This window comes from Rhipicephalus microplus, unplaced genomic scaffold (assembly GCF_043290135.1).
Source record: "Rhipicephalus microplus isolate Deutch F79 unplaced genomic scaffold, USDA_Rmic scaffold_12, whole genome shotgun sequence".
NCBI lineage: Eukaryota > Metazoa > Arthropoda > Arachnida > Ixodida > Ixodidae > Rhipicephalus > Rhipicephalus microplus.
Genome location: NW_027464585.1, coordinates 28,185,598 through 28,209,556, shown reverse-complemented (window position 1 = coordinate 28,209,556; position 23,959 = coordinate 28,185,598). Strand labels below are relative to the sequence as shown.

At 42.4% G+C, this 23,959-nt stretch overlaps 1 protein-coding gene across 3 annotated transcripts in view; it reads right to left on the bottom strand.

Annotated features, from left to right (window-relative positions):
* LOC119166705 (osteomodulin) overlaps positions 1-23,959 on the bottom strand; it is a 266,385-nt gene that overhangs the window by 135,985 nt on the left and 106,441 nt on the right. Inside the window, exon 1 of one of the 3 annotated variants that reach the window (XM_075882424.1) lies at positions 14,782-15,479. The exons of the other annotated variants lie outside the window; for them this stretch is intronic. Coding sequence (XP_075738539.1) covers positions 14,782-15,446 — 665 coding nt within the window. The 5' untranslated portion in view covers positions 15,447-15,479. Of the gene's footprint in view, positions 1-14,781; positions 15,480-23,959 lie in introns of those variants that run through there. 3 annotated transcript variants of the gene reach the window in all.

The following is a 23,959-nucleotide window of genomic DNA, read 5'->3' as shown; positions in this document are numbered from 1 at the left end:
GTGAGCAACGTTTTATGAGATTTTAAAAAATCGAAGATGGGGTTTTTCAACTGTTGATTTTTGAATAGTCTTTACTGTCAACAAATTTCAAAGTTTGAGGCCACTTATAAACGTATTTGTTTGAGGTAAAGCAATGGTATCGACAGACAATATAGTAAACATTTTATTAAAATACATCACCAAGTTATAAAACACTAGATGGTTTAGCTTAGGAGTAAAAAATTTTCAAATCAAGCAACCTATAAAAAATTTCACCTGTTCAGACGTTTCAGGAACACTTTGCTTCAGCATATGAGCTTAAAACATTGATGCGTCACTCTTCATTAGGAGTACATTTATTAGGAAAAATAGCCTTAATCAAGCTAATATTTGTGTTTTTATGTTGTGAATAACTTTCGAAAATAACAAGAGACGAAATCGGTTCCTCTGTACAGTGTAACTTCAAGTTTTTTTCTCCTAAACTATGCAGTTATTAAGAAACGAAGTCAACTTGCAGGCTACTGGGTGGTATGTACACAAAATATAAAATAAACAATCAAGTGTAAAATGTCACCTTTTCGACCCGAGTCGATCTCTCGTGGTATTACCCGGAAGATATTCTAATGGTTCCAGCTGCAGTCATTTTTTTGTTTTTGTTTTGGTGCGCTGAATTTCATCTCAAATGATGCAGTATAGGTAGTAAATAAGTCTTTGACCCAACTAAAATTGGCCGACGGCCAGTGGTTGGTAAACAAGCCGATGGGCTCGGCAACCGCTGTTGCCGGCCGACCAATGATGGCACGAACTGGGGCCCTGGTAGGCAACCAAAATCAAAGGTTATTAGTTGGCCGCAGACGTTAAGCAAATGGTGGGGAAGTTATAGCGAAAGTGGCGGCACGCAATGCTCGGGTGACCAAATGCAGTCCGCTGTTAAGCCATGCTTTGCTACCTACCACGTCGGCCAGTTACTACAGGCTAGCCATAGGGCAACACTGCTTGATATCCGCGGGGGCAATTTTTTTCTCTACACCGGTGTACCCTATTTGTGGGACAGCGAAAAATTTTTATTTGACGGTTCCTTTTTGTTTGTCACTAAAATGCACAAAACTATTTGCACAAGGTGACTTCATTCATCAATGCACCACTTGCCATTCGCAAAGCTGGACTACGGTATTGGGCCTGTGTTGGCAACCAGAGGTTGGCCCATGTGAGGTCCTTAACCAAAATCGCCCTCGGTCTAACCTTTTTGACCAAGCTAGGGCTATAAACGGCTAAGTCGGCCATGCATGTTGGGCCTGCAAAAAGCCGAGGGTATTTTTTTCACTCGCACTTAGCGTTATCACAGTGCATACCCCCCCCCCCTCACCCCGTACACACGATTGTGCCTGAGTGTGCCGTTGCGATTTCTTGGCAATGGCGGCATTTGTTTCTTGCTCATAAATTGATGTCCATCTATTGCTTGACGTTTATTGGCGACCTAGCACTTGCTCGTTCATTTCTCACTGGTATGGAATAAATTGTAACAGTTTACAGGGAGATGCTGGTAGACAATTCTTTCCTTGTTATAGTCATGGCGTTTAATTTCATTGCGGTAGTGATAACGTGAAGACAGAGAAGGACTCTGGTAAGTGTTTCTTCTGCCGATGAGGCACCAAGCACGTCCAGGCTCGAGCCTATATATTGGGCATCAGGAACACTTTGTGTTAATTTTTTGAAACAATTTTGTGGTTTTTGCGAAATCTTGTCTACCGATCCCAAAGCAAAGCAGCGAACTCTCAAGTTCGCTGCTTAGCTTTGCGAACCACAATAACGTGGTTTACTTCTGTTGTGCTCTTTGTAGAAAATTAAATCATATAATGCTGCGCGACTTTTCAGACTGGGAATAATGATATGCTTTGGCCGCAAATAACAGAAAGACAGGATAAAGGAACACACACCGACAAGCACAAGTGGCACTTCCGACTAAAGCTGACCAGGCGTAAACCCAGACTTAAGAAACAACATACAGAAATGCGCAGTCTTCACATAGTCTTACGGTATCCAGCTATCATACAATCTCTTTTACGATACGTACTACGTCACCCAAGGTCCGCTGGCACATCTTTCAGCTTTCTTTTTAGTTTAATAGGCTTCCATCAACTAACACGCAGTTTTATACCTGCTTTTACCTAGAATATTAAACTCATTAAAACGTGAAACACACCCACATATATTACAATGCGTAGGCAAATGCGGGGCCAAGCCATCCTTCATTAGATATGATTCATGCTCCCTAACCCGTCATTAATACAGTTCCCGGTAGTTCCAATGTACGAGTTGCCACAAGAAAAGGGAATCTCATAAACCACGCCTTTGGTACATTTCCCGTACGTCGTGCCATGTTTTTTGCCGCATCCTTGACGGCCCGCGTCCACCCCCTGAGCAGTTCTTGGGCACAGCTGAGCCAGTTCTACGGGCGCGGAAAAGGCGACAGGTACCTCATACCGGCCTGCTACTATTTTCAGGTAGTGGAGACCTTATGAACATAAGGAATCACTGCAGGTCTTACGGTTTCAGTTCCTTGTGACCTCTTGGCAACTCTAGAACCTCAACTTTTTGCTTTCCGCAACAGTGCTTCGGAGGTAGCTGCCAATATTTTGTCAGGGAAGTTTGCAGCTTCAAGTCACTGGATCTGGTTTTCAAATGATGTCTGCATCATGTGCGTACATGATTTTTCGAGAGTAGATCTCGGGTAGAACATATCTATAGCAAGCTTGACTATTTTTGATTGGCAAGAGCCATACGGCATTATCCCTTTCGAGGAAAACATTGCCAACTTGTTGGCCCGCTATAGAAACTTTAACGGAGATCGAAAAATAGCACAAATCTAAAAATTGTTACCTTGCGGAAATTCTTGTGCAAAAACGAGTCCTGTTCTGTTACACCTAAAGATATTTAAAATATCATCGTGGCGCGTCAAGGAGCCTTGTCTGTTAAAAAGAATTAAAAAGCCATCCAAATATCTAAGAACCTTACGAAAGTTGAAGGTGCTATCCAGATTAAAATCTTCATAGAGCAACCGGTAAAGACTACATGAAAATATATTAAACAGCAGCGGCGCAATGTGGGATCCAATGCAAAGTGGATCCTGCAATCGGTCGCACGATGAAGCTTTTAGTCTGGATAGCACCTTGAAAGTTTCTCGCCCCGCCGTGGTGGTCTAGTGGCTAAGGTACTCGGCTGCTGACCCGCAGGTCGCGGGTTCGAATCCTGGCTGCGGCGGCTGCATTTCCTAAGGAGGCAGAAATGTTGTAGGCCCGTGTGCTCAGATTTGAGGGCACGTCAAAGAACCCCATGTGGTCAAAATTTCCGGAGTCCTCCACTACGGCGTCTCTCATAACCATGTGGTGGTTTTGGCACGTTAAGCCCCACATATCAATCAATCAATTGATAGTTTATAAGCTTTTTAGGTATGTCGATGACTTCTTACTTCTTTTTAACAGACAAGGCTCTTTGACGCGCTGCGATGATATTTTACATATTTTTGGGAGTAACAGAAAACGAATTTTTCGCACATTAACTGCCGCAAAGTAACACCCTGCAATTATTAGATCTCCATTTACCTTTGCATAGCTGGCAAACATGTTGGCAATATTTTCCTCGCGCCAAGAAAGGGGTAATGCCATACGACTCTTGCCGAACAAAAACAGTCAAGCGTGGTATCGCTCTGCTCTGCCTGGGATCTACTCTCGAAAAATCATGCACGCACATGATGCAGGCATGATTCGAAAACCAGATACAGCGACTTAAAGCTGCGAATTTCTTTGACTTGTTAACAGATGTCTCCGAAGCGCTTTTGTGGAAAACAAAGAGGAGAGGTTCTACACCGGCCACGAGGGAACAAAGAACCGAAACCGTAAGACCTGCATTGATTCCTTATGTTCATAAGGTCTTCCACAACCTGAAAACAGTAGCAGGCCGGTATGAGGTACATATCGCCTTTTCTGCGCCCATAAAACTGGCTCAGCTGTGCCTGAGAACTGCTCAAAAGGTGGAGGCGAGCCATCAGGAATGCGACAAGAAACATGAAACGACGTACTGGAAATGTGCCAAAGACAAATGCGCCTTGTTTTGTGGCAACTCGCACATTGGGACTACCGGGTGCTGTAATAATGAATGGGTTAGAGAACATTAATTAAATATAATGAAGGGTGGCTTGGCGCATTTGCCTATGCATTTTATAAAGCATGCTGGTTTGTGCCACGCTTTAATGATCGTAGGATTCTAGGTAGACTTCCCACAACGGTAAATGTAGCGGCATCACATCTAGGTCGTTTAAGACGATGAAAGATGCGACTAAATAGTCACTTAGATGTCCTACATGTAAAATTGCTCAAGGAAACACTGACACAGCAGGCCAATCTGTGAACCCTCAAACTGAGCTTGCTGAAATAAGCAAAAAGCTGTCGCAAATGTGAGCGCTAGAAGGAAAGTTAGATAAACTGATGTGCTTGCAAGAAACTGTGCAGAGCATCGAAAGGTCAGTGCAGCATTTGTATGATACCTACGATCACCTTAAAGATGCTGTAAATTGGCAGGAACAAGGTATCGGTGAATTACGCCACCGAATAGAGGCTGTTGAACAGTCGCAAAACGTGACAGTGCTTTCAAAATGTAAAGAACAAATGGACACTCTAGAACAATACAGCCGCAGACAGAACATAGAAATTCAAGCTCTGGCTCAGCGAGAAAGAGAAAACCTGCTAACAGAAATAAATAAGATTGCCGCGCAGCTTAACCTGCCGTCACTATCTGAAAAAGATATTGACGGAATGCACCATCTGCGTGCAAAAGAGGGTAGTGACCCTGTCGTTGTTGTGCGCTTTGCCACAAGAACATTAAAAACTGCGTGGTTTAAAAAGAAGAAAAATCTCGGGAGCAAAACACAGGGTATTAAATTCTTTGATAACCTGACTCCTGCAAACAAGCGGTTACTATGGCTTGCGAAAAACCGGGCAAGGGAATTGAACTATCAATTCCTTTGGAGTTCACAGGGAACTATCTTTGTGCGCAAGCAGCCGAATGCTCGCGCAATAAGGCTGGCCACGGAAAGTGACTTAGAAAAAATTGTTTACGATTATAAAACGCCGCCAACTTCCACAAATATGGAATCCTATCACAGTGCTGCATCTTTTACCAACTTGGTAGCGAAGAATAGCTGTTTTTGTGACAAAGGGCTTACACTGTTCCATGTGAATAGGCAAAGTTTAAGAAATAAGCAAGTTGACATGGAGACATACCTATCGCAACTAAATTGTTGCTTTGACTTCCTAGCTTTTTCAGAGACGTGGTACGCGGCTGAGCATGGCGTTTTACATATCTCGGGTTATAAGCACATTTCAGTTTATCGTTCCAGAAAACGAGGCGTCGGCGTTTCTCTGTATGCTCGCGAATGCCATGGTTGCGGAATCATACCTGAATTTACGTGTGTGGCCGATGATTTTGAATGTGTTGCTGGAGTTTCTAGAAACATTATGATTGTTGCTGTCTACCACCCACCGCAAGGTGCGCTAACAGGATTACTTCATTATATGGACTCAGTGCTGGAACTTGCTAACATGAACAAATTCCATTCGATTATTGTTGGTGATTTCAATGTTGACTTACTTTAAAAAAATAATGAAAGTATCCAACTTATTTAAACTATGTTAACAAATAGTTGTGAAAACTTTATAGAACTTCCTACGCGGATAACCCCGAGATCAAAAACATTGATTGATTTATGTTTTACTTCTTTCACAAAAAACGAAACATGTTCTGGAGTGCTAAGCTCTGGCATAAGTGATCATTCGCCGATATTTGCTGCGTTACCATTCTCTATGCACATTGATAGAAATCACAACTTCCAGCATGTTATAAATAGTCGAAGTATACAGCTATTTCAAACGTTACTTTCCGATGCAGATTGGTCTCATGTTTATGCTGAAGGAAATGCCTCAGCATCGTATGATCTATTTGTGTCCAAAGTGAAAGAAATATACAACGTAGCATTTCCTTTCTTCCCTGTGGTCCGGCCTAAAAGAGCTAGAAAGGAATGGGTAAATCATGAACTATATAAACGGATTCAACACAGAGAAAAATTATTCAGTCACTTCTTAAAGACAAGAGACCCCCAAATATTAAAGCAATTCAAACAAGCACGGAACAAACTCAACAGTGATCTGAAGAAAGCAAAATCTGAATACTATACGCATAAATTTGAAACTTCCAATAGTGATGGTCGTAGAATGTGGAACATATACCGCGAGCTAATAGGTTCCTGTTCGCAAAATGTGCCGTCAGAAATTGTTGTAAATGATTTTAGGTACTGCGGTAATGATGCAGCTCATCTCTTTAATAATCATTTTATTAATGCTGGTGCTCCAACCTCTATATTTGGTTTTTCCCAAAATCGAAATTATGAAAGTTACATTGGTAATCGTGTCAGCGAGACAAAATTTCTTACGCCTACATCTGAAAGTGAGATTTTTTTTCATTATTAACTCCTTGAGTAACAAGTCAGCCGCTGGAGAGGATGGCATCAAAGCTCAACCTATTAAAGCAGTTGCTCACATTATATGCAGTCCATTGGAACATATTTGCAACAGTATACTCTCCAATGGTATTTTTCTTGAAAAAATGAAGTTAGCTCGTGTTGCAGTAATCTTTAAGGGTGGAAATCACAATGACATAAACAACTACAGACCGATTTCGGTACTCCCATTATTTTCAAAAATAGCTGAGCGTATTATATATAAGCGCCTGAATAGCTTTCTACGGGATAAAGGTATTATTTCGGATAAACAATATGGCTTTCAAAAGATTAAGTCAGCCGAAATGGCAATATTAAGAATCAGAAATACAATTATAAGTAATATTGAAGAAAAAAAACTCACCATTGGTATATTTTTTGACTTTCGAAAGGCCTTCGATTCTATAAAACATGAAATATTGCTTAACAAGCTCCATGTATACGGCATTCGCGGCGCAGCCTTAGAGCTTATGAATAGTTACCTTGATTCTCGATTGCAGTATACTTCCCTGCAGGATTACAGTTCTGACAAAAGCTCGATTAAATATGGGGTACCACAAGGTTCAATTTTAGGGCCATTATTGTTTATCGCGTATATAAATGATATAGTAAACACTCCACTCACAGATGAAATGATCATGTACGCGGAAGACACTAATGTGTTTTTTTCTGGTGCTGACCTTCAGGAACTAGAAGTTACTGCAAATTCTTGGTTAAAAGAACTTCACCAATGGCTATATGTAAATCAGCTTAAGCTTAACCTAAACGCGAAGAAAACAAAGTTTACGGTTTTTTGTTCTAAAAATAAAGAAATATGCTACGATGTAAAACTTTTATATTGTGAATCGCAACTAGAGCTTGTGACAAGCCATTCTTTTCTAGGTGTTATATTTCATAAAAATTTAAGCTGGCCAGAGCACATAAATAAGGTCCGCACCAAGGTAGCACGCTCTGTTGGTCTACTAAGACAAATCCGATGCTATCTGCCTGTAAAGTTCGTCAGACAACTGTACTTTTCACTTGTACATTCGCATCTTAGCTATGGCTTATTAGTATGGGGGAACAGAAACAAAACCGATATAGAAAAAACTAGCAGTACTACAGCGTCGAGCTGTTCGTTTGCTTAACTCTTCAAATCAATACATAGGGTCTTCTAAATTATTGATGCGCTAATATATCCTTGACATTAGAAACTCTTACAGATCGAAGATTTGCATTCGGCTGTTTAAAGAAGTTTCCAGCAACTTTGAGACATTTTCAAACCGGTACCTCAGTCGAGACACAGGGTACAGTTTACGCCACACATCAATAGTAATGAAGAAGGCCAGGACAAACTATGGTATGCAAACCATTGAGTATGAAACTATGTCTTTATGTAATACGTATCCTCATGTTGTTAAAATAGCCAGAAGTTGTAAAACAATTCATGAATTCAAACAGTCAATAATGAACATGCTTCTTGCTTCGGAATTGGATGTGTAAATTTTAATATCTTTGGTTACTGCATTAGCATTGGTAATAAGTGTTACTGTAAGTAAGCATTACTGGTCACTGCATTGTTATGTTCTTGTTGCTTAGTGATTATGTTCTTGCTGTTACTATATCATTACTGTCATTACGTTCTTACTGTAATTAGTGATCATGTTCTTATTTTACTAGTGATTATGTTCATGTTGAGTTATTATGTTCTAGTGAAATGGCAACTTTCGAATCCGCTGTCTCTGCTGCCCCAGCGAGGTACGGCGTAGTCAGGGGGTTTAAATCCTCCTTTTGCCTTACTTCGCGGGCAAACCCTGTATGTGTTATACCCAAATAAAAAAAATAATAACTAATAAAATAAAGAAAAACGTAGGTATAAAACTGCACGTGAGCTGATGGAAGCCTAAGAAAGGTGAAAGGCGTATCAGCGAACCGTTGGTGACGTCGTACGCATCGGAAAAGAGATTCTTTGATAGCTGGATAGCGTAAGGCTGTCTGAAGACTGCGCATGTCTGGATGTTGTTTCTTAAGTCTGGGTTTACGCCCAGTCTACTTTAGTTGCAAGTGCCACTTGTGCTTGTCGTTGTGTGTTCCTTTATCTCATGTTTGTGTTATTTGCGGTCAAACCATGTCATTAGGCAAGTACCAACTAGGCCAACAATCAGTGTTGTTACAATAGGGTTCTGACTCTGCTCTCGACCACGCAAGAAATTGTCTACCTGAGGTAGTTATTCGAAATACGAGGTGACAGAACTCGCTTTTTTTTTCGCTATTCGACTTTCATATCAAGGATCGTGCGCAACACATCCCACCATCTTACTAACTTGTACACTCATGATGAGGACTCCCCCACGTCATTTTCATGTAAAATTCTGTGCATGTTCGGGTTGCACAATGCCGCCGGTGCGCAGCGAATCGATTAGTCATGCCGGTTACCCGCTAAGAAGGGAGGGGCTTCTGTTCTGTCATAACATTGCCATGTCAACTTCATTGATCACCCTGTTGAGCTGAGCGACAAAGCTGATTGTTTCGATCGAACCCATCACGCTAACATAATAAAAATTCAGAGCTTTTCCGTAAAGGCGAAGAAAACGACGTGATAGCAACAAATTAGAAGGTCCCGTGCAGTGTGCAGATCTAAACGCGCTCCGCATTTCTCAAGGAAAAATAACGCACGCAACGTACTCCCAGGTACAGATGAACGCGAATAAGCGTCTCAGTTGTTACTTCGATGTGTCTGAAAGCACACCCTTTTCCCAAACGGAGACTGTGGGAAGATCACATTGACCTTTGTTCGCCAGGTAACTGCAACAGGATCGTTCTAGGAAAGCCCAAAGCCACTCAAGAGATAACCTTTATCCCTCCGCGAGAAATTGGTGCGCGAGTCTACCACCCTCCTCTCTGTAGGGCAATGTTCGCGAGGGAGATGAGAGCGCTCACCGCCACGTCGTGACGATTACGTGACGCGCACTCATTGCGCCATCTTGCTCGTAATGCTGAAAACCCGATAGTTCCTCCATGGCCTCCGAGATCGCGAGCGCGTGGCGGGGTTCCCTTCGGCCGTCCCAATCGCCGCGCTCCCCAGAAAAACCAGCGAGTATCACCTCACGTGCTCGACTACCGCGAGAGGGCAGGTTTAATTCTGGTTCCTCGAGTGGCGGAGACCACAACAGAAAGCAGAGCACGTGGTATTTCAGCGTGCGCATAATTCTTTTCCGCGCGTGTGAGCAAAATTACCGACAAATCTTCTGACTGCACTGAAGGCAAGTATTTATTTCTAATATTGCTTTTATGTTGGTCCAATTGGCGAATAAAAGCGTGGCAACTGCTGAAATTTTCTTAAATAGATCATTGCAAGGAGGTATTATTTCGTCTGTGTTGGAGGCACTCTAGCATTTCCCCTTACTGGAGGTGCGTATGTGGGTGAAGACTGAGCTATTGTCGTTCAACCATACTGCCCTCCATCACTAGAGCCCGCTTTACTATTTTATCGCGTACCAATATATATCAGGTGGTCAACGGAATTTCGCTTATGCTCTAGATAATTAAGTGCACTGATCGTGCCACGTATCAAAGTGATAAGTAACTTTGCTGGAATATCCCTAAAGATTTAGCCGACCTGCATTTACTCCCTACGTCATCCATAGTCAAAGTACTTGAGTTATCATCGTCTCCTTTTTCCGTCATCTGTATTTTGATTATGATTTGGTAGCACAATGGCAATATTAGTATCGTGTTCATTTACAGTTATCCCTACTGACCAAATGGGTCGCACATGCGGCGGAATGTCGTCTTTCAGAAAACCAAGTATGTCGAGGTAGACTACTGGAGAATAAAAAAGATCAGGCTGCCGTACTCTTTGCTTTTCTCCAGTGCCCGCCCCCTTACCCCCTACTGTACAACCCGCGGAAATCGAAGTACAGTTTCGAGCACATGCGGATCTCTTGAGGAGGCATCGATATTTTAACTACTTTTATATGAATGGCGCCAATCTACAGCAAAATAAAACCACCATTTGAAAATAAAATGTCCCAGCATTCACTTTGCCTCTTGTACACCTTGACCCGACATTTCGAAATGAACAGTAAGTTCTATAAAAGCACAAAACCAGTTTTTTATCGCCACATAGAAGCTTCGCACACAGCGCGGCAGCCTTTCCGACCGAAAGGAAGAGCGCAACGGTGCGGAGAAAAGAGCGGCCTATGCCCACCTCCGGAAACACGTGTTTTCTATGCGATTGGGACGGCCGGAGAGAAACCCGCCGTGCGCCCACAATCACGGAGGCCATGGTTTCTCTCGAGATGCCCGTCACCAGCGGTGAGTGGTAAATATGAATAGCTTGCCGCTTGAATGTTGAAGGACGTGCTTCTTCGTAGGTCAATGGTTAACGCCTCGCGCACACTCTTCAGGGATCCCACGTGTGATTCCGCGCGCCGGAGTTTTTTTTGACGATTTTTCTTTCTTGCGTTTTCATATAAATGAATACATATACATATACGGTCAGTGACGGCGACGCCGACGGCAAAATCCAGCCTAGATTATCCTTATATTCGCTATCACAATAAAACGAAGCGAAAACAACACTGGTGGCTACTCGAGTGGTGCGTAGATGTTTTGCACCTTAAAGAACAGGGCCGTATTTTACCGTTTATGTTAGGTCGTCGATCTAATCATACACGATGGTCATTTGGCCACGCGAAACACTGGGACATTGAATGTATATTGCTGAGATTGCCGACATAGATCTTGTCACGTAACGTGAACAATTACCATGAAGCAACCACGAACGCTGCGCGCTTGGTGATGCATGCCGCATACTTATCAAGACGGCAGTTTTCTCTTTTTTTTTCTGTAGTTTTAGAACAACCAAAAACGGCACAGTGGCCCTCACGGGTTAACAATAAAAGAGAACAAAATTTCCTGACCGATCAAACACATGCTAAATTGTTCGACAACGAAACTGATCCCAGCCGCAGCGTGTGCTTTCCGCGCCGTCAACACGTGTCATAAAGGAGGAAACCGCTGGTTGCTAGTCAGATTCTCCTCACGCGATAGAACGGTCTATGGAGGTTGGTATTATTCAGCGGATTTTTCTATAACGTGATTGATAGAATGAATGTGCTCTATCATGAAATAGCCTGTATGAAATCCTGCTTGGTTCTTTCGTAGATTTAACTGTAATGTCGTCCTAATTCTATTAGCTTTTATTTTTGTAAATAGAGTGTATAGAACAGACAGTTAGCTGATCGGCCCGTAACTTTTCAAATCCTTGACGGGCCCTTTCTCATGGATTAAAATTTTTTCGGGACTCTAATACCCTCCCTCTCAAGAGACACTTTGTGTACAGGATGACTGGTTTTTCTAACATAATCTGTACATCATCTTTCAACAGGTCTCATGTTGCCTGATCACCGCCAGTGACTTTGCCTCTTTGCAAGTGTTTGGCGCACACACAAGCATTAGCAGCTCTGCCCTTCCGTGCCATCTCACATCGCATTTTAGCAGTATATATTCTTTAGATACCCTGAAGTATTCTAGCAATGCTACTAAAGGAAAATATAGTGCTTAATTATGGTGCTTTTTTGTATTAAACTTGACATTTGCAGCGATTATTTTTATCTACCGACGTCCTCGTGCGCTTTGGAAGCTCTAGCTTTATTTGCATCTTCCTCAACTTTTCATCTCAGACAATACAATTTGCTCACGATCAACGACGTCGACAGCAGAATTTCTTTCTGCGAAAAAAGCTCCTCGATAATATCGCGTCAATAAACAATGCCCTGCTTCTATTTAGGTATTTCCGGTATCGCGAGCGCTGGTCACAATGTCCCCAGTAGACGACGCTAATAATAACACCCAATGAACCTACGCGTATGCTGTAGCAAATACAAGCGCGTCTTGCTCTTCGCTCAGCCAGGAGAAGCACTCGAGAAGAAAAAAAGGGGATCTGACGAACTATGGCAAGGAAAAGAACGAAGGTTTCGATTACGTGTAACTCCGTGACTACCGCAACATATCGCAAAGTACTCGAGGCTACGCATTTGCTGTAGACTCGCGCACAACTGCAACACAACCACTAAACTTCAACCACTGGGTGATTTAAGGGTTTTTCAAGGCTCGCGTTGGCCGTTAACACATGTTGACAGGAGCCATTTCTGTACGTGTATACGTCGACCGTAACTTCTATGTCTATTTTAAATGTTTCCGAAGTCATCAAGTTCCCATTCCATTTTACGTAGGCTTGGAAATACAGACGTGGTCTTTCTTTTTCTTGCGAGGAATTCCCTGCGTCTATTTAGAAATAAATGCATTTAAGGTACCTGCAAGCATAAAAGAAGCTATAGAGCCTCTGAATATATATTTCACAGAGCATACACTGGCAAAGGAGACACGATGGCGTGTGTGATAGGACAAGAGATAAAAGCTTCAACAATAAGCATTAGATAACAATGGAAAAATACAGCCCCTGAGATCACCGCCTTGTGTGCGTGTCGTTATCGATTGCCTCTTACAACTTATGTAAAAGCAGCGTTATGTAAGTTGTCCCAAACTATGCTTTGCTTTCCGCAATCTCTGCAACTTCAAGCTACTAGTAAAAAAAAAAAGACCCATTAGAAATACTCATATACCGCCGTGGTTGTAGTAACTATTTCATGAAGCACTATTTTTGCGTAATGACACTGAAAAAAAAGGTGCCATAACAGTGCTTGAGCCCCATGTTGTTTTTTTTCTACTTGCTTAATTTTAACGCTATTTTAGGCCTTGAAGACACAGAATACGTTAAATTAGTGTGGTGCTCGTACGGTTTTCAATAATAATATGCTCCTTCAAACCAGAAGCTACTACTTAGCAAACATTGATGCATTGAAAACAAACAAAATAAAACGTTTTGTCATTATGGCTGTAGCTAGCACATCTATCAAGTTCTTTCTCGTAATGCAACGACGGAAGTATACATATATATATATATATATATATATATATATATATATATATATATATATATATATATATATAGAAGAATAACTTCGGTTGCCGCAAGGTTATAAATATGAAAGTAGATGCGCTTTCACATAACAACTGTTTATTGTGCCGACGTTTCGACAGGAACCCCGTCTTTTTCAAGGCATGCCTTGAAAAAGAAGGGGTTCCTGTCGAAACGTCGGCACAATAAACAGTTGTTATGTGAAAGCGCATCTACTTTCATATTTACATATATATATATATATATATATATATATATATATATATCAAAAACAAAAGTGATGCTAGGTCCGGGTAAGATTATCCTTATAGGGAAGAACACGCACGAACAAAGTGATTTTATTGACGTTTCGGGCGCAGGTCCGGCCTTCATCAGAAACTATACATATATATGTACGTACATACATATAAATATATATATATATATATAATTATATATATATATATATATATATATATATATATATATATATATATATATATATATATATATATATATATATATATATATATATATATATACGGGAAACAAGTGTATACGTAAGGGCTCGCTTTTCGTGTTTACACAATAATAATGAGATCTAACAGACAATAATTCCAAGGAAGGTATAGGGGAAGTTATTAGGCTAAATGTATTGTAAATGAGAAGAAAGAAAAGTGAGTGAGAAGATGACTTGCCGTGGCCAGGATCCTGCCCACGGCAAGATCCGGCCCTGCGGTGTGTGTGTGTGTGTGTGTGTGTGTGTGTGTGTGTGTGTGTGTGTGTGTGTGTGTGTGTGTGTGTGTGTGTGTGTGTGTGTGTGTGTGTGTGTGTGTGTGTGTGTGTGTGTGTGTGTGTGTGTGTGTGTGTGTGTGTGTGTGTGTGTGTGTGTGTGTGTGTGTGTGTGTGTGTGTGTGTGTGTGTGTGTGTGTGTGTGTGTGTGTGTGTGTGTGTGTGTGTGTGTGTGTGTGTGTGTGTGTGTGTGTGTGTGTGTGTGTGTGTGTGTGTGTGTGTGTGTGTGTGTGTGTGTGTGTGTGTGTGTGTGTGTGTGTGTGTGTGTGTGTGTGTGTGTGTGTGTGTGTGTTAGAAATTCTGTGTTGAAAATTCTGCAATAAGTACACGTGTGATTCAGTCGCACCACTTCGTCATTTGGCACACTATGCCATTGCGAAAACTGACAGAGAAACGTTATATTATTGCCATGGTGGATGCGAAAGACATCCGAAACTGAAGTGGTTTAACAGGGACAACAGAAAAAGTGACGTGCTGTATTTCACTGTGTCCTTCTTTGAGCGAAACCATTGTTTACCTGAAGTCCAGGTGAGCCAACCTCGCCGCCACTTCGGGGAAGTAACTCCTACGCAACGCCTTCAGTTCGTTGGCCCTCAGGACGATTCTCTGCACCTCGCTAAGCCCTGCGAGTGCCCGGTCTTCTAAGCTTTTCATCTTGGTGTTCTCAATCTCGAGCTGACTCAACCTGCCCAGCCCGCTAAACCAGCGCCTCTTGAGAACCACGATGTAGCTGTTGATCACCTCGATGTGCCTCAGTCCCCGCAGAATGGCCAAAGAACTGTCGCCCAGGTCGAGGGTGGACTGCCTCACGTTCAAGGCTTCAATGCGACTCGACGCACCCGAGGCATGCAGCTCGGCGATGGGGTTCTTGATTCGAAAATCTGATTGCATCACCTTTACCGTGACCACGTCAAGCCTGTCGAATAGGTCCGGCGTCAGCGTAAAGTTTATGTGCTCCAGTGAGAGTGCATTCAACTTGTAGCTGCTCAGGTAGGCCACTATTGTGCGCAGTGTGTGTTCATTGCCGATGCGCGAACACCACACGCGAACTCCGAGAGCGGTGCGCGCGCACGAACAGGGGCGGATGTTGCTCTCCGAAGGGCAGACGGCGTACCTCGCTTGGCACAGCCTCGAAAAGACCAGCAGGGCCGCGTAGGGGACACCGAATCGCCAGCCAGCCATCGTCGCTCGCGTTCTCCTCCACGCAAACGATGCCCCTCGTATACGTTCCTGGTGATCAGCTGCTTTATCTACGCTGCCGCGAACGTGGTTGGTCGATGATTGGTCCACGATAAGCCGGACTTTTTTTTGCATTGTGGATATTATTAGAGCGTCCACGTGCTCACTTGGCCGTCAGCACGCAATGCCCCTATAGCGAGCCCAGGTGTGTGTACTCGTTGCTCTTGAACAGCTGCCAATTGGAGGAGCTGTAGAGCTTTTGTACATGACACAGATATCTGAATCAGTTACATAATAGTAGGCTTTTATGCTGGATGCGTGACAATTTAAAGGGTCACAAAGCATTGCTGCCCTTGTCAATGAGAAAAAATTCACCGCCATATCCACAAACGGAGCGGCGTTAAAAGAGTTGGCTCGGAGATAATCAGATAAAGTGCAAATTTTTTTTACGCAATTCCTGCCATCATATATAGACTTGATAACGTTGTTATATATGCATTATATACACATTGTGCATAAATTTAAGTTCGGATAATATATATATATATATATATATATATATATATATATGTGTGTGTGTGTGTGTGTGTGTGTGTGTGTGTGTGTGTGTGTGTGTGTGTGTGTGTGTGTGTGTGTGTGTGTGTGTGTGTGTGTGTGTGTGTGTTGATGAACTATACACATTACATATACATAAGAGATATTATTTCACATTGTACAATACCCATGAAGGGCTCCGGTTCTTTGATGTAGATGATGTTCCACGTCTCCGTGAAGCAGAGACACAAGGGCTGCGGTCAGCACATTCGATGTCATCAACGTATGTGTTGCGCGTTGGGAAGAGCAGGGGTAAATTCGGTCGAGCAGTTGACGTCTTCTCGCAAAATACGAAGGTATCTTTGCGTGGGGTGTTGCTCGAGACGCCGAAACTTGACGAGCGTGTCCCTGCATTCGTTCGAGGTCTGGTTGTGGAAGTGGTGGTCCCCCTTGGCGTTGGTCAGGCACAAGTTGTCGAAGTGTGTAAAATTTGCAAAAGTAATTCCAGTTTACAAAAATGGTGACGTTTCCGATCCGTCTAGCTACAGACCGATATCGGTTCTTAGCGTTGTACATAACATTTTTGAAAAAATTCTATCATACCACATAAATAAGTTTTTACAGAAATACATGGTTCTTTGTCCTCAGCAACATAGATTCCGGTCTAATTATTCTACGTCATCCGCAGTGTTAACATTAGCACAATCGATTAACACGGCCCTGAACAACAACAAGCTAGCGGGAGTTGTTTTTCTTGACTTACAAAAAGCATTCGATACGGTAGATCATTCAATTCTTTTGCATAAATTAAAGCACTACGGCATACGTAATCAAGCCTATGAGTTATTTTATAATTACATCAAAAACAGACAGCAGGCTGTCGTAATGACCGATATTACTTCCACACTGCAATATCTAAACACAGGGGTGCCACAGGAATCGGTTCTCGGGCCACTGTTCTTCTCCCTTTATATCAACGACTTGCCTCATGTATTAAGCTCTTCCGAAATTATTATGTATGCCAATGATACAGCAATAATATGTACGGCCGACAATGTTCTTGAATTACAAAGACAAGTAAACGCAGAATTGAAAAAAATTTCCCAGTGGTCTTTTGCTAACAGATTAACGGTTAATGCTAAAAAAACGAAGTACATTATATTTCATTCCCGTAGGAAATTAATTAGTTACGAAGATATTCAGATAAAAATTGGCAACTGCATATTGGAACGTACGGACACATTTAAATACCTCGGGATTATACTAGATAATCACTTTCACTGGGCAGGTCAAATAAAAGCCGTCGGTGTAAAGCTGGCTTCCGGCTGCCACGCGCTTTTACAAGCTAGAGGCTACTTTGATAAAAGCATTTTGCGGGCGCTTTACTTTGCTTTCATCGATAGTCATTTAACCTACTGCATGGAATCGTGGGCTTGGACTTATGATTCTTCTCTGGATCCCCTTCGAAGGCTACAAAAGCGTGCCATAAAAATAATAACTCACAGTAAGTACAACGAACCAAGCCGGCCGTTATTCCGATCGCTAAAAATACTACCCTTCGATCTTTAGCGTGACTATAGGATGACCGTTTGTGTTAACAGTATCGTAAAATACCATAGCCCATTTGATGTCTCTTTATTTTATTCCTCTTCCCGCCCTACTAGAAGCCTCACGTTTGGTAACATTAACTTGGCGCCAAGAAATAACGTTTATGGTGAGAGATTAATGCAATTCACAGGGATAAAGATCTGGAATAGTTTGCCCACTGAATTGAAGACATCACACAAAGCTGCGGTGAAACTAAAAAATCTATTCTTGAGCAAGCTGTAAATGCTTCTTTTTCTCTTTGGTGGTAAGCACTTACATTTGTATAAATATACGCTGGTGAATCTTGTAAACCTAGCATTTTTTTCCTTCTAACTAAAACTTGTGATAGTTTGATTTCTTTATGTATTTTAACTGATATTTTTTGGGTGTGTCCACGAAGTTATCTGTCATAACTTTTTGTATGCGCACATGCAGTTTTGTTTGGTGTGACCAGATTGTTTAAGAAGAGAAAGACTTCTCTACTCTGTATATGTGTATATTTACAGTGTCTGTATAGCTACATATGTATTATGTGTAATTTATATTTCCCGCTTCTGTCCATTACTTTTCTCATTGAACCCTACACTAGCCTCAGGCTATGGGTACAATCAGTGTTTGTAAACCTCATGTGACAAATGATAATAAACGTTCAATCAATCAATCAATAAAGTCGGTACAGCAACTGAGTGCCACGTACACAAGTGTCCGCTTGTGCGTCTTTCTGTACTCATATACTACGAAAGAGTAGCAGCTTTCATCACCACTTTCGTGGTTTGCTGATGCCTTAAACTTCGACCCCTTCTAGCAAGACGGTTTTGTGATGCTAGCTGAACGCCTTCGAAACTACCTCAGCGCGTAAACAATGGTAGCGCACCCACGCTCGAATGCAACGTGAATCTGCCAAAGCGCCCTTTGCTAAAGAAATCAAGAACCTTTTTATGGTGTTTTTTTTTGCAAGAAAAATCTTACCCGTCATTAACCCCGGAACGGAAAATGCCGCAAAGCACTCGTAATTTAAGTTTTTCTATCTGCAGCGATGATGAAGTCGTATGTTGTGCCTTATTTGATCATTCTGTTTCGTTACCCATCCAGAAAATATTGCTTGCTATTGAATCTAGCATTCTAGCACTCTCAAATAAATTATATTTACGTTAAGTGAGCTGCAAAGTGCTATAGTTTCATGTCGTCGAAAATCGGCCTCTGGACCGGACTGCATTACGTACAATATGCTAAAGAACCGTGTGCCAACAGGCACACGTATTCTCTTATATATTTACAACAATCTATGGATACAAGGAATTGTACCCGAGTCTTGGAAGCTAGCTCGCATCATTGCGATCTTAAAACCAGCTAAGACGCCCATGAGGCTTCAATCCTTCCGCGCAATCAGTCTAACAAGTTGCTTAAGTAAGGTAATGGGAAAAAAAGATTGATACGCGAATACAGTGGTAGTTTAACAGAACCGGTGTATTGTCCAACTACTTAACAGGTTTTAGGAAACAAAGTTGCCCAATAGATGCAATACTGGACATAGGAACCTATGTGGAGCATGAACGCGCCCATGGTAGTTGAACAATCGCAGTGCTTTCGAAATGGCAGTTGACACAGTCAGTCATGTTCTGCTAAGTATGCTGGAATTCGAATTTTATTAGGTCTTAAAATATTCATTAAGACGAGCGAAGGAAAGGGTGCTGTACGCGAAGTCTAACAGGGAGTGCCACAAGGAAGAATACTCAGCCCTTTTCTTTTCAACTTTATTATGGCTGATTTAGCAAAACGTCTGCCTTCTCGGATGAAATACTCTTTATATGCAGATGATGTGTGCATTTGAGCATCTGGGACTGACGTTCAGTTAATTTAGATTGCATTGCAAGATGACAAATATTATTAACCACCTCTCAAAAGAAAGATGAATGATTCTGTCACACGCAAAGACAGCTGTGTTGCCCTTCACCCGTAGCAAGTTAAAAAAATTCTATCTCAATTTAGAAAAAGAACCACTTATGACTGGGACACACCATCGACTTCTTGGCGTATTACTTGATCGGCCGCTATCATGGGCACTTCGCATAAAAAAAACTCGAAAACTAGGTGAATATGCGAGTGCACATAGTCCGCAGAATGGCTGGGACATCATGGGGCGGATTTGTATCATCGATAGTCTCTGTTCACAATGCTTTATTACGAGAACTATTGCATATTCTGCCGCAGTCTTACACAGCCTATGCTGCGCTTCAGAAGAGCGACTTAAAAGACCAGGGGGCTGCGCGTCTGCTCAGGTGTTCCACGAGTGACTTCCAGTAGCCTTGTCATAGCAGACTCGACAACCACTCTTTTCGGTCATGGGAACAATCGAAACTTGCCGCCATTTTTTTCCGCTTTCAAATGCAACACAAAGACCACCCATAGGCACTGGATATTTTACGGAGGAATAAAAGCAAAATGCTAATAAAGATATAGAAAGAAATCTACACATATTACTAAGTTAAGAATGTCGGAGCTCTGAAGCTGAATATCCTTCATGGCTGCTTGCATTACCAAGGATTGAATTGTCAGTAGATTGATTGATTGATATGTGGGGTTTAACGTCACCAACTCACCATACAGGTATGAGAGACGCCGTAGTGGAGAGCTTCGGAAATTTTGACAACCTGAGGTTCTTTAAAGTGCGCCCAAATCTGATCACACGGGCCTATACAGCATTTTCGCCTCCATCGAAAATGCAGCTGCTGCAACCGGGATTCAACCCCGCGACCTGTGGCTCAGTAGCCGAGTACTTTAGCCACTATACCACCGCGATGAGGTGAATTGTGAGTAAATGGCATCATCAGAAAGAGATATGTGTTTATCTAAGCTGCTCAACAGCTAGAGCTTTACCAGATTAACATGTGGGATCCAGGATACTTACACATTTATTCAGATGGCTCAGGTATTACAACGTCTTCAACATCATCATTTATTATACCACAGAACAATATTCAGGAATCATTTAAATTATGTCGCAGCTGATATCTTTCCTATTCTGTATGCTATAAATGTTATAAACTCGGCAGCAGACGCGAAAAAAATGGGTATTTTTCAGTGATTCACGGGCCACCTTAGCATCACTTTCTAGTACAAACATGACAGTAATTAGTTATAGTATGACATACAAAACTGCTAAAAATCTCACCAAAGCAAACAAGGTGCAACATGAGATCATGTTCTAGGGGATACGTGGCCATTGCAACAATCCTAGAAACATACCCACCGATGAAGTCGCATGACAAGCAAATCGCAAAGAAGTTACTGTTTCTTTACCAATCTCGAAATTTACTGTTTCTTTACCAATCTCGAAATATGAACTGCGTAGTATTTTAAGAGCTGCAACTTTCAGAATGAGAAAAAATGCTTGGTTTGACAAAACATAAAGAGCTGTGATTTGTATCACTTTGATCCATTCATTGAGTTCAAAATTACGCTAGCATGCGATAGAAGTTTGAAAACACTTTTTTACCGGTCACTTATTTGCGCTTATGCACCGTATACACGAAACATTTTTCGCACAAAATTGGCAGAGCTGAAACTCCCGAATGCCAATGTGGATTTACATATGAAGACGTATGTCAGCTTTTTATAGACTGACCACACCTTGACACGCCTAGACGCCGTCTTACATCAGAACTGTTGGCATTAGACCGCAGACAATTTAGTATCAAGAAACTTCTGGGCCCGTGGCCAACTGGGGCTTTACAGAGGTACGCTTTAAAAGAGTTGAAAAGTTTTTTTAAAACACAGCGGAATCGCTGGCAAGTACTAAAAAATTAACAAACTTTCATCTGTGTAACACGTCGTACTTATTATGCGCAGTATTATATCACATCTATTTTATGTGTGCTGAGGTGCATGACGTGTCGACTGTTATGTACGCAAGCGCGAATGCATCTCCATAAGGACCACTTGTGTCTGCTGTTATTTTGTGCCGGTTGAATCGAATGTTAATGAGGCTTTATTCATGGACTTTGAAACATTTTCTTATCATTGTGTTGGTATTGTTTGATATGGTCGTACGAGTGTCTTTTGGCATGTGTGTGCTCGGGTGTACTATTTTTCATCCACTGCTCTTCATGTTTTCCTTTAAGATAAACTCTCACTCAAGGGCTGAGAAGAAGCTGGCACCGTACTTGTGCGCTAACATCTCCTTATATATGATATCAATAAAAAGGCTCACAGGCGGCGTGGTTCGCCTTCGAGTGCGATGGTTTTACTGCGCATGCGCTACGGCAAGCTCACTAGCGGTCGCACACGGCAGCGCCGCTTTTCATCATGCTCGTAAGCAGCACACATGCCTGGATGTTTCAAAAATATGAAATGTATATTTTGGAATTTATAACGTGACATGCAGAAGTATCGGTGCAACATTGAAGAATAAAAGTTAAACCTTTAATTTCTCCGCTAATAATGAACTTAAGATAGCGGATATTGTGGCATTAGAGTTCTCATAATGCAGCTTATGAAGCTAAACCAAATAATTCTTCCTCTTTTGCGCCTCTTTATTAGGAAAAGTACCACACACAAGCATGTGTTAACATTTCATAAATCCTAAAGGAGGGGGTATTTTTTCGAGAAGCATAAGCTTCTGCCAGAACCTGAGGAACCTTAAGTGTGCTCTACTTTGGGTATCAATAAAGAAAAGCAAGGGGAAGGGTTGGATAGGTACTGATGCGCTACTTAGTGAGCGGTGATCTCTTGATGCATTTATGTGTGTGTGTGTGTGTGTGTGTGTGTGTGTGTGTGTGTGTGTACTATTTTGTGCAATGCTTCACCAGAAGATCTAGATAGGGCTTGTGTTTGCATCGTTTATGTGTGCGTGTGTTTTTACCTGTTTGTATGCTGCTTCATAAAAATATCCATGGGAAGCGGCACGGTCAGACCATCCGGGCCACCACTCTGTATTTATTCGCAGTGGTGGCACATGAAATGCTTCAAAATACGCATAGTGACGCAACACGCGTGCTAAGCATCCCACCAAGCATTGGTTTCAGTTTCAGTTTCAGTTTTAATGAGCATTTTACTTTGTTTTACTACCCAATCAAAAACAAGTGCGCCCCAGCCAATGGCGTAGGCAGAAGTGGCGAACCGACTACGTATCAGCCCCCCAGCCCCCCGAATTTCTATCATTCCATAGAATACTCGGCCACATTTATTTGCCTGTACCCCACGTCAAATCGAACAAGCACCCCCCCCCCCCCTTACCCAAGCGAATTTCTGCCTACGACACTTGCTCCGATACAATCGATGAGTAAGTATTACAGGCACAAGCTGCTGTGCACCATTATTTGTTATCGCAACCCTTTTTCAGCATCACAATTTCCTCAATCTCAGAGCAACGTGGCACACGAAATTATCTCAAAATTGGCGCTGCTATAAGCCACCAGACGTCGAAACTTACGCTCCATGTGTGCAAAGGCGGAGAACGCCTATTCCCAACATCAAGTAAATGCGTACGGCTGCCGCTTGATGGGAGCAAATTCTACATTAGGCTAGAGCACGGTGCAAGAATACTTTAGGTGAGTGAACGACCGAAGCGAGCGCTTGGCGGGGAAGGACCGATTATATTCTCGTTTGCGGCATGCCGATAGATGGCTCACCGGACTGAGGACTGTGGCGGGCTGCTGGCAAATTCTTCAAAGCACATGAGCGACGGTTTCCAAATCTGGGGAAACGGGGTAATCGTGCGATATCAACCACGCGAAACGCATAGAGCAGCGCCGCGAAAGAGAGGGTGATAAAAGAAGGGGTTGACGATGCGGCGAGGGTGTTGTGGCGACGGTAAATGAGCATCGCTACTTTCCTAAATCACCGGGCTTTCCTACACCGAGACAGGGGGGGGGGGGGGAGAGAAGCCAGAAGCCAGGGCATAAAGCCTCTTTTTACCGGTGCAAAGTTTCCAGCGCCATCTTCCAGGCTCCTTGCGAAATAGAACATTATCGGCCAGCGGATGGTCTCGGTGTTCGCTCACCTAAAGTATTATTGCACCGTGGGCTAGAGTTACTGTACATGCTATATAATACCGGTGTCACACGGGCACTTTTAATCGTGATCAGTGTCGATGCGGATTAGCCGATATCCGGATTAGGGGCTGCTACAAGGTCACATTTAGTCACGAACAGGTGTGATCGGGATCAAGATCCGCGCATCGTAATCTTCGTGAAAGATCGCAATTTAACTGTCGTCTGCACCCCCTGACAGAGCTTGTTGAAAGCAAATAAAGAAGAAAATTGAGCATAGTTCAATAAAACACTTTAAGACTGCTGGAAGTTTATCAAAAAGCAAGTATCAAACTGTTTGTAATGAAGCAATATCTGAAACATCACTACCTTACCAGCAGTGGTTGATGAACAATGATTAGAAAC